Here is a 12375-nt window from a genome sequence, read left to right on the forward strand (position 1 = left end):
TACTGGGAATCAAACTCATGACCTCAGTCTTGCCAGGCAAGCGCTTTTGCCACTGAGCTGTATCCCGGGCCTGCAGATATTGTCCATAGGTTCTTAAATAGGTTGTCTAATATATGCTGTGTAAAAGCCACATTTTATAACTGAGAATATAAGACAAGGAGCAGTAGAGAATTCTCCATGGTTATATTTCTAGAAAATGACAGAGCTGAGATTTCAGCAGATCTGGAATGTGCTTAACTCCAAATCCATCTGGTTTCTAATATTCTTTCTGCTTTCAGAATTATATAAGAAAGATTTTAGATTCAGAAATGAAAAAACTCCCGACGATTTAAGGTAAACACACAAAAAATAGAAAAGTGTTGCTTTCAAATCCATGAAAGAAGTAAGTTGGAATTTTACTTAGAGGTTGGGATAGGGAAAAAAGGCAGAGGTAACAGGAGATAAAAATAAATCCAAATATATTTATAATAACAGTAAGTCTTTAATGAACAAATTCACCAAGTTAAAATTGATGGAAGAGTTGGGATATATTGTTATAGGCAATTCAATTAAACATAAGAATATAGGGAAATAGGAAAGTAAAAGTATAGAAAACTATGTCCAGGCAAATACAGTAATTCCAACAAAATGAGTCTTAGGTAACAGATGCACCCTGTTCACCCTGTCTTTCCTCCATGAATTCAGTAAGTGTTTAAGCTTTTTGTTGAATAAGCATTAAGTTGAGTGGGACTTCATGCTGATGCTGACCCTGCATCCATGCACTGGGAAGTTTCTCCATTTCCTCTATTACTTTATCATGCTTTTTGGATATTCTTGTTGACTTCATTGGCACAGCAGACTTTACATGCTCTGTGATTTTGTCCTTCTCCTTTTGAATTGTGCCAGTGATTGCATGATTCATATTATAAGAATGAGCAGTGTCTGCCATCTTTTGATCTCAGTTCATTCTCTCAATTATTTCCATTTTTGTTTCCCTGGTTATTGCTTTGCATTTCCTGTCAGTCCCCTTCATATCACCACTACTTTTCCTCTTGCTTCCAGACACCCTGGGCTGTGATTGAGCACTGCACTACTGTATACTACCTCCCTGTACAGTAAACACATAGCAGCACAATTGTGACAATGTCCAGCAGGCACGTGAACTGCTTTCACAATTTATTCACGTCTACAGATGTTCATAATGTGAGGACCATTCGTATGTGAAAGTTCACAACTTGAATGTTTATGAGTTAAGGACTTACTGAAATAACTAAAAGACAAAGCTAAACTAACAGATGCAAAGTAAACTAAGTAGGAGAAGTGTTAAAAGGAATAGAGTCACTATAAGAACTATATGCACTTCTATTTTTGTATACTGCACACAATCCCAAAATACTTATAAAACTGACAGAACAAATTGATAAATCTATCTTTTTAATGGGAAGTTTTTTTTTTTTATGGGAAGTTTTAATAGAGTTCTCTTTTAATCAGGTGGATGCATACAAATTGCAAATATCTTACAGCTCTTGTAGTTTCTGTTAATTTTAATATTTAAAGAAAAGCTCCATTTTCTTTTCTAGAAAAATCAAGCAATGCAGTTTACCAGGTTTGATCTAAATAATATGTATATGTGCACCCAGCAATTACAATACATTGTACATTTTTTTAGGCACACATGGAGTATCATAGAAATTGATCATGTCGGGCTGGAAATGTAGCTCAGTGGCATAAGTGCTTGCCTGGCAAGCCTGAGGTCATGAGTTCAATTCCTGGTACCAGGAAAAAAAAAAAAAAAAGAAATTGATCATGTCTCAGCCCATAAAGCAGATCTTAGAAAACTGGAAAGAATTGAAACCACACAGAATACGGCTGTATAACTACTGTTGTTAAACATCAATAATAAAAAGAAACGATCCTCACATACACTTCTGAGTAATTTATAGATCCAAGAAGAAATCATGATAGATAGAACTTAGAAAACTCTTGGAACTGAATAATAATGAAAAAATTTTGACCTGTATTAGAATGATCCTGGGGAGAAAAGTTTCATGTTAGAGTGGATAGAAGGGTTGAAATCAATAAATGAAGTATTTAAGAAATTAGGAAAGTATCAGCAGAATAAACACAAAAAAAATAATAAAGATTAAAGAAAAATAATGAAATTTAAAAGTGACACATTAGAATCCAACATAATCAAAAGTGTTTCTTAGGAGAAATTAATAATATAATTGCCTCTAGAAGGAAAAAATAAGCAGTAGAGAAAGAGGGGCATGATACAATAGAAATTTAAAGTAATTGGAAAAATTTTATCAAAAAGACATTGGAATCCTGAATTGACCAAACTGTTTGAAGTAGTTCAGACTAACCTTGCAAAACAGTAAACATTAAAAGAAAACCCTAGAAAACAGGCCTTCAGGTACAGTTTGATAATGAGTTGTGCCAAACATCAAAGTCTACCATGTTAACAACTTTTAACTTCTTCTAAAAATAGGAAAAAAATGAAAGTTTCTCCCCATTTATTTTATGGGAATATTATACACTTGATACCAAAACTAGAGGTGGGCTAGACAAAGAAAATTAGAAGAGAAGACACTCTGCATTTTTGAACATAGATGTAGAAAATCCAAAAACACATTAGGAAACCAAATTTAGTAATATGTACCTAATAATATATATGTAAAACAATCCTTTTTGACCAAATTGGATTTATGCTAGGAATGAAAAATACTATGAAACTAGAAAGTTTATATAAATTTGCATTAATTACATTAACTAAAAGAGAAGGGCTGTTAACTTAGTAATTATGTGAGAGGGCTTTCAATAAAATTCTGTGCTTATGTATTACTGATTTTTTAAAACCAAAGCTAAGGTTAAATATAGATAAATTATTATTAAGATTAATGAGAACCAAGCAGGGTTACCATGTGGAAATTGGTTGCATTCGTATCCAGTAAGAAAAAAGAAAATGGAGCTTTTCTTTAAATAATATTTAAAGTAACAAACTACAAGAGCTGTAAGATATTTGCAAATCTTTCTTTTACAGAAACTTTAAAAACTTGGTAGGAAGGTATCTTTTTACTTTTCTCCTTGCTGAGAGAAAATACCTGACACCCAAAGTTAAAGGAAGAAAGGTTTATTTGGCTCACAGTTTGTAAGGGTTTCAGTTCATAGTTGTCTGACTCCAAAGCAGGAGGGCATTAGAAAACAAGCAGATAGAAGGCAGCAAGCAACAGTCCGCAAGTAGCAACAACCAGCAGTGACCACACCAGTCCTCTTCCTGTCTCATATTTTATCCAGGCTACCCGCCCTTAGGGTAGCCTTAATCCCAGCTTCACATTCTTGATCACAGCATCATACACCCTAGACCCAGCTATGTTCAGAAAGCCCCACCTATGAACATACGAGGTTTTGAGTGGATATCTAGGTACAAGCCATAACAGGAAATCTAAAATAAATGTGAAGTATAACATACCATGTACAGGAAAATTCAGTGTCATAAAAATGTCATTTTACCTTAAATTAATACAGATAGACAATATTATCCCAACCAGATCTCAACTAGTTTTCCACTAGTTTTCCAACCGGATAAGATGATTGTATAAAATACATATAGGCTGGGTTTAGTGGTCACAGCTGTAATCCCAGCTACTCAGGAGACTAAGGCAAGAGGATCATAAGTTTGAGAGCAGCAGAGCAACTTAGCAAGCCCCTGTACCAAAGTAAAGGAAAATGAAGGCTAGGAATGTAGCTGCATGCAAAGGTCCTGGATTCAGTCTTCGGTACTGTATTCTTTCTTTCTTTTTTGGGGGGGCGGGGACCGGGAATCGAACTCAGGACCTTGTGCTTGCCAGGCAGGTGCTTAGGCCGCTGAGCTATATCCCCAGCCCAGTACTGTAAAAAATAAAAATACGTATGGACCGAAGAACAAAAAATTAAGAATTATGAAGATGCTTACAAAGAACACCATGGGGGTTGTCCTATTCAAATTTAGAAGACTTTATTAAGATAGTGTGGAAATGACACAGGTGAACCATGGTTGTGTGGAGAAACAGTAGCATAGGATTAAGACTGGGTTAGACTCTGGAGTCAGAGCTTTTGAGGTTTGTGTCCCAGCTCTTCCATCGATCAATTAGGACAAGGAAGATAGTTCTAACTTCATGTACCTATGGGGCAGTAACTGAGTTAAATTTTGGAAAGTGCTGGCATTAATAGATGCTATATAAAAATTTGTAGAATAAATGAAAAAATTTGATTTGCCAGAAATGGTAGTAGAGAAAGAAATGCAATAGACTGCAGCAAACTGTAGTAGGGAAAGAATGAACAGTTAAATAAATGGCGCTGGGATGAATTGGTTATTGATATAGCAAAACATTTGAATCCCTGGCCTACATTTGAGATAAAATCAAGTTCAGGTTGCCTAAATACCACCTGTGAAAATCAAAAGCTAAAGTACTGAGGAGAGAATATAGGAAAATGTCTTTGATCTCTTGCTAAGATTTTTTCTTCTTCTTTTTCTTTTTTTTTTCTTTTTTTTTCTTTTTTTTGCAGTACTTTGTGCATGCTAGGCAAGAGCTCTATTGAGCTATATCCCTAGCCCTTTTAAAATTTTTTTTCTTTCAATGCATTTTTCTAAAGTTGCCCATACTGGTCTTGAACTGTGTGATCCTTCTGAGCCTCTAGAGTGGCTGAGATTATGTCTAGGCTTGTATCACTGTGCTTGCTAAATGTTATTTTTCTCACTAAGACCCCCTGCAAAACAGTAACAGCAACATCAGATCCATAAATTTAACCGTATTAAAATTTTAAACTTACTTGCATCATGACATTGAAAAAATAAGATCTAGACCTTAGACTAGGAGTGGTTTTCAGTATATATAATGACAAAGGTTTTGTGTCTGAAATAATACTCTCAGTTGCTTTTTGTAACATGTTAATTCATTGTACTTACTGCTTATGAATGGAAGAATGAAGACAGTATGATGACATGATTTTTACATATGTAATATTTCCCAGTGCACTAAAGTTTTGATGCATAAGGTGACAGCAAATGAAAACATATTAACACAGCAAGCCATAGAATAATAGAGTGTTACTGAAAAGATACTGTCTCCCGATATTCTTACTCTTAAGTTAGGCTCTGGGGTTTGAAAGTGCTTATCTCACAGTTCTCATGTGTGTCTTTTGTCTTCACAACCTACCAGTCTTGATCCTTCCTAATCCTCTTTCTCTGATGGTAAACATTACCATTTAAAAAAAATACCCTGTATATACAGTAATATTTTTGCTAGAAATGAACATGTTTTTGTTCTAGTTACAGAATTGTGTTATGTGAATAGTGTACCTTTAGTCTGATTTTTTTTTCCTCCCTATAAACTCTTTTACTTTTAGTGTATAATTATATGAAAAGCAAGACATGTCAAAAACATATATATTTTTAGCTGAAATACCCAGATTATAACTTCCGAGAAGTACAAGAAAAAAAAAATCCAAATAGAAAGTTTGTAAAAATTAAGTCAGGCTGGGTGTGGTGACGCACACCTGTAATCCCAACACTGGGAAGTCCAAGGCAGGAGGATCACTGCGAGTTCAAGTGCAACCTGAACTGCACAGTGAAACCTTGTCTCAAAAAGACAAAAACATAAAAATCCTAACTGTTAAGTCAGTTCAGAAAAAGGAAACCCCATATGCCTAATATAAATTGATGTATTTGATGGATAGCTATGATAGTTGTGTGCAGTGTATATGCTACAACTCTATAGTTCTACCTCCAGATACATGCCCTAGAAAAATTCCTAATCTTTCTAAAACAACTCTCTACCCAAAAAGCAGGACCAGGAGGAGCGAGGTCAGGACCTTAGGCCAGGACAGAAATCAACACAGTGCTTCCTTCATTGAGAAAGACTTAGTATAATTTTTTTTTAAATGTCAGTTCAAACTGTGTTAGAGACAAAGTTAATTTATATTCTGGTGCAAACACCTTTTAAAGAATGTCCATTGGGGCTGGGGATTTAGCTCAGCGGCAAAGCGCTTGCCTGGGAAGCGCAAGGTCATGAGTTCGGTTCCCGGTATCGGAGAAAAAACCAAAAAAAAAAAAAAAATAAAGAATGTCCATAGATGATTGAATGTGTCCGTCAGTAAAAGTATAAATATATAAATGCTGATACACTTACCAGCTGGAATACTCTGTACAATGAGAATGTGAAAACGAGTACAGGGTCAGGGAGATAGCGGCACAGTGCCTGCCTGGCAAGTGCGAGGTCCTGAGTTCAATTCCTGGTACTAAAAAGAAGAAAAAATGAGTACAGTTGCAAATTCAGCAAAAAGGCAGGTTTAGAAAAAGCATAAGGTATTGTGTGGGCTTTTTGGTTTACGGGTTTTTATTTGTTTTTGTTTTTTGTATCGGCAGTTGAACTCATGACCTGTGCTTGCCAGGCAGGCACTCGTGCACTTGTGCCATGAGCTATATCCCTGGCCCAGGCATAATGTAATTCATTGTAGTATTTATATAAATTTTTAAACATGGAAACATTATTACATGTTGTTTTAGAGCACATACAAGGATGATTGTAGAATAAGAAAATGCCTAAGAATGGAAAGGACCCAATTCAAGATAGATATTTCCTGCTAGAGAACATCATATTTTAAATAAGCAATAAAAATATTTTAGAATGGAAAATATGTGAATTGATGGTAGTTTATATGAAAAGAACCTGGAGTTTTAGTGATTACTTTCTCATGATGAACTGAAGTTACATGGTTGTAAATAAGAAGTTAGCATTTTAGATACATATGCTTTGTGAATTGTGTTTATGCATCGGGAGTACTTTGCTTAGTTCTCACTACTTTTTCTGAGAGATATTCTGGTAGACTAGGGACTTAGAGCCAGATGTTTAGAGAGCAATAAAACAGTGTCTTAAGCCTAGTCAGGGATATGTTTGAGAATAAAAGTCTTAGTAACAACAGAAATTGTCTCAGTTATCTGGGGAAAAAACATAGATGAGGTATTTTACTTTTTTCTTTTTCTTTTTACCTACGACACCAACCTCTGAGGATATGAGAATGATAAATATTAACTTTGCTCTTCAACATATTACTCAATTCTTGTGGTTTTGTGGCATATCCAAATTTGACATATATCACCAAGGAGAATGTTGAACACTTTGCTTGGGTTATTTACTGGCTGTTGAGCAAGCTACTTAACCTTTCAAGACTTTGATTTTATCTATCACAGCATTGTGATTTAGAACTGCCTAGAGTGATGGAAGTCTTCTCTATCTCTACAGTCTACCAGAGTAGCTACTAGCCATGTTGCTGGTAAGCACTTGAAATGTGGCTAGAGTGACTGAGGCACTGGATTCTTTTTCTTTAATTCAGTCTTCATAAATTTAAATAATCACATATGGCTCTTGACTGTTGCAATAGACAGTATACAGATCTACGTTGAAGATTATATGTACCCTAATATTCAACTAGTAAGATAAGATCATAAACTCTTCTATAAATGCAAAAGGATGATGGTGTGCTTGTATACGTCTATGCATTAGAGAGTGGGATAGAATTAAAATAAATGTGTTATGTTCTCAGTGATTAAAATTTAGAAGCTCTTTTTATTACATTGATAGATGGCATGAACAGGTTTGTATGTGCAGAATATTTTGAAAAGAATATTTTTCTGAAATTAGTTCTTTAATTTTGAATATTGGCAAAATGGTAATTGAAATTAGGAAAGAATTGTTTTGTGTAAGCTTTAAACTACTTAGTAGCATTATTATGCAAAGATTTTTTTCTTAATGGCTTAGAGTAATCAAAATATAATAAACATTTGCTTATCTTCTATTTATATGCCAAATATGATCATTAAAATTGACCTTTTTTCCTCTGAAGATACATTAAAGTAAACATTTTTATTGTGGATATCATGATATAAAGAACTAGACATATGTGTTTAAATTTTTCTGGTTTCGTTCTTTTCTAGCTGCATAGATGAATGGTTTGAAGTAAATAGATCTTGCCCTGAGCACCCTTCAGATTAAGCATCAGATGCCTATTCTATAGGTAATTCTTCCTTTCTTGTTGTAATCGCTTTTTAAAACATCTTGAATTACACTTTAGCTACCAGTATTATTCATGCATTTATTCACTAAGGTATATTCTTAGATCCCTGTTGTGTTTGTGTGTGTATACTAGTATGTATTTCTGGCACTATATTAGACTACTGTGTAGAAAAATCACATTAAAAAATACATAAAAGGGGCTGAAGATGTTGCTCAGTGAGACCCTGGGTTCCATTGCCAGTCCCCATCCCCCAAAAAGAAAAGAAAAAACAACAAAAAAAGAAGAAACAGCATTAAACAACTTTCTTCATTCTGAATAGATTCAGATGTTGAGAAACTGCTAAATTCTTGGTATACTTTAAACCCCATTTACTTCTAGTTTAAAAAGCCATGTGAGGTAGATATCATGCCCCATCTTTCCATTGTACAACTTGAGGATTAGAGTAGTTCAGTTCTGTGACAGCAAGAAGCAAGTTGTAGACATTGGAGATTTAGCTCAGTGGGAGAAGAGCATTTGCCTATGAAATGCAAAAAAAAAAAAAAAAAAGTCGTGCCAGACTTGTCAAATTATACATGTGAAATATGTACAGGTTTTCATATGTCTCTCATATCTGAATAAAGTGGTTTAAAAAGGAATAACATAACTAGAGGCACCTTGCACCCAGAGTGCAAGGTTATGCCACTAGCAAATGGAATTGATTCCACACATTTGAGCATGAATTCCTAGGTGTGTTCTTAGGTAATTGTGATAATCTTGATTGTCATTTTGATTACCTTCTTGGTGGGTCAGAGAGGTGTGGCCAAGGTAACTATATCTGATCTGTGCTCTGGTCCTCCTCTGGCTGCTTTCCGCTTCCTGAATGCCATGAGTTGAGTAGCTTTCTTCCACCATGCTCTTCTGCCATGATATTTCTTCTTTGGAGCCAATGTTAAAAAAATGAAATTTTTACATCAGTATTTTACATGCCAAATACACCTGAATCTATATGTGCACCCATGCGTATAGCAGCGCAATTTGTAATAGGTAAATCTTGGAAACAACCCAAATACCCATCAATGGAGGAATGGATAAAAAAGATATGGTATTTTTATACAATGGAGTATTACTCAGCTATGAAGAAAGATAAGCTCAAGGCTTTTATAGGTAAATGGATGCAATTAGAGACCATAGTCATGAGTGAAATAAATCAGACTCGCATGTGTAAACATTGTACTGTCTCCCTGGTGTAAGAACCTGAAAGAGTAAATAAAATCTGAAAGGTATAGTAAATATTGTGAAAGGGAAAGAAACTGCCTAAAAGGAAAGAACAACTGGGATGAGGGAAAGACGAAAAGAAGGAAAGAGGAAAATGTATATATGTGTATATACACACACACAAACAAGATAGGTAAGATAATTGTACTACTAATTTCTATTGCTTTATTGAAAGGAACAGTTAATTTTTAGTTGTTTGATCAATCTTGCATGCCTGTGTCTGGTAATCTGAGCAACTACTTTGAAGATAACAATATGTAATACAACAAGCATTGTTAATTTCCTATCTTTTTTTGAAACGCTGTATCGTTTTCATTGTTTTGTTTTTGTTATTTTGTCTTTTGTTCTTTTCTCTTAAAAATAAAATAACAGAAACAAACATATCTAAATCAGCTACAAATAATTTTTCCCCTTTAGAGTCCTAGTGCATTTAAGCTGCTATTACAAAATACTTCTGCTATAATGAAGAAAAACTTACTGCTCACAGGAGACTGGGAAGTCTAAGACAAGGCACCAATAGATTGAATATCTGGTGAGGAGTTGTTCCTCATTTGCAGCACTTTCTGGTTGTTCTGAGATAGCAGAAAGGTCTGTAGCCTCCCTCCATCTTCTATAAGGACATTAGTCCCATTCTTGAAGGTCACTTCCCAAAGGCCCCACTTCTTATTAAGTACTATTGTACTAGACATTAGTTTTCAGCGTACAAATTTTGGGGAGACACATTCAGACCATACAGTACATAGATATTTTTTTTTATATGAAGTGGAATTTTATGATATAAAACATTTTCTTTCATGGTCTCATCCTTGAAATGAGCTTATGGAAAACACATCTCACATCATAAATACATGTCAGCTGGGCATAGTGGCTCATGCCTGTAACCCCAGCTACTCAAGAGGCTGAGGCAGTAGGACTGTAGTTATCTCAAAGTAGAATTTTGAAAAAGGGCCAGGGATGCAACTCAGTGGTAAGGCACCCTGATTTAATCTCAAATACCAGGGTAGGGGAGTGTGTATCTGTTAGTCTTGAACAACATTTATTTCCTTATATATCTTTTTTTGTACAGAGAACCTGAGTTTTGAATGTGTATCTAGCAGGTTGAACTATCAAGTCAGCTTTCCGTTGAGAGCTGAACTTAATGGGGTCTGCCTGTACAGACCTTGAAGAGTCATTCTTACAAATCCATAGATATGGAATATCTTAACTCACATTTTTGCTTCTGTTATGACTACTTGTATTTATCAAGTGATAAATTCTATCCATCCTTTTACTTGTCGTAGATTAAAAAGCATACAGATTTGAAGAGAGTTCATTGTTAAAACATTAAAAAGAAAGCAGTATAAATCTGTCAGCATAAGAATTTAGTTATCAGCCCAAAACAGAAATATATAAATGTCTGAGGTCTTAATCAGGAAATTATTTAGTTTTACATTTTGGGAATTTTTAATTATTTGAGGAAATTTTTAAAAATTTAAGAGAGAATGTATATGTAATACTCTTTACTCATGCAGTTTTTTTTTTTTTTAATGGAAGAGGAATTAGTATTATGTTTTGCCTGACTTTTGTGATATATTAAGCTTTGACTGGTCCTTTTGTGTCTTGAAATGTTCCTTTATAGAACACTAGTTTAAGAGCTTTTGGAGTAGTAAGTGAAGATATTTTACAGTGGTTCAGTGTTCATAGGGCAGTGAATGTTGTTTTTTTATCTGTGTGTTACTATGATGGACCATGGTTTAAGATAAATTTTTCTGTTTTTACACAGGTTTTCTTGTCTTTTCACGATGCTTGAAAAATCTAAGAGGACTTGAGGATCTGTCTCTGAAAAATAAAAATATGGGCTTATTCAGCCAGAAATCTGAGTTCTATGAGACTTGGTAATAGAGAAATGGACAATCATACAAGAAAATAGCCCTGCTGAAGAGAGGACAGTAACCACAGAACTCAGTGTACCAAACTTGCATATAAGGGACACACAGGGATTTTGAAAATGCTGCACATCCCTCAGTAGTCATCTACATAGTTAATACTGATCCACATTTTGTATTCAGACGCCAAAGTTAACTGATTGAAAAGTTGATTTACTTTTTATTCAGTTTTCTAGAGCTGCGCAACTAGCTGTGTTTTGATTTGTTCTGGGGTTTGGTTTTTTTTTTGGTTTTTTTTTTTTTTTAGTCTGGGATCTGTTTCCCCCAACATTCATCTATTCTTAAATTTAAAACAACATGATTTACTTCTTATAAACTAAAGTCTTAAATGTGAAAACCAAGAAATGTAATCAAGCAGTAAAACACTCTCTGAATGCAGACCATATATGATCTCAAGTTCTTCCATTTTGTTTTCACCAAGTGTAGAAAATAGATACCTACATAGGAAAGCTAAAATATGTTACTATTTTTAAATTAAAGGTTTAATATTACCAGAATGCTGTCCAAAGAGCAAATCAAGTTACATAATTACATTTTAAGTAATTACAGAATTGCAATTTATGAAATACATTGTTTTCCTTCTAAATGAAACTGCTCAGTAGTTAGCAGCAAATCATCTTGCAGCTATGCAACTTTTAAATATGATTACCAATTTTATGTGCTGCCAGCTACAGTAACTTTCTTTTAACGGGTATTTTTTGTTTATTCTTTTCATATATATAATTATTTTGTTGAGCTTTGCATTTTCGGTTCCCACATTTGGGTAAAATGTTTAGCAGGTTGTAAACTTAATAACTTATGAGAAGGGTCAAATAAAAATTTCTGGAGTAGAATTTGAAATAATTAGAGGGACATTTTATATACTTTTAAAAGTCAGAATTTAATTAGGATGCCAGATTTATAGCAATGTGCATCTTTAATTTTCCAGATAATCTGGAAGTTAGCATTTGATAAATGATTTTTAAAGCAGATATAAAATTTTGTTAATTTATAATTTATTGATATTACTGTAATTGAAAATGTTTTAGAGATTTTTAATTTCATCTTGTGTAGAAAGAAATGTATTAAGCAAAATTATGTGAATAAATATTTCCCAAAAATACATCTGAATGGTTAAAAATACTGGAAGATAGCTATCAGGGCTATAACAGTGAATGTCTTT

The 12375-nt window shown here is 34.1% G+C and overlaps 1 protein-coding gene across 1 annotated transcript in view; it reads left to right on the forward strand.

Annotated features, from left to right (window-relative positions):
* Positions 1-11596, forward strand: part of Znrf2 (zinc and ring finger 2, E3 ubiquitin protein ligase) — a gene marked incomplete at its 5' end in the record, with an annotated part of 77566 nt that extends 65970 nt beyond the window's left edge. The window contains 2 exon segments of the mRNA XM_005377497.2: positions 7955-8034; positions 11051-11596. Coding sequence (XP_005377554.1) covers positions 7955-8012 — 58 coding nt within the window. The 3' untranslated portion in view covers positions 8013-8034; positions 11051-11596.
* Positions 11597-12375: the final 779 nt, after the last annotated feature.

This window comes from Chinchilla lanigera, unplaced genomic scaffold (assembly GCF_000276665.1).
Source record: "Chinchilla lanigera isolate Chin_1 unplaced genomic scaffold, ChiLan1.0 scaffold00009, whole genome shotgun sequence".
Classification (NCBI taxonomy): Eukaryota; Metazoa; Chordata; class Mammalia; order Rodentia; family Chinchillidae; genus Chinchilla; species Chinchilla lanigera.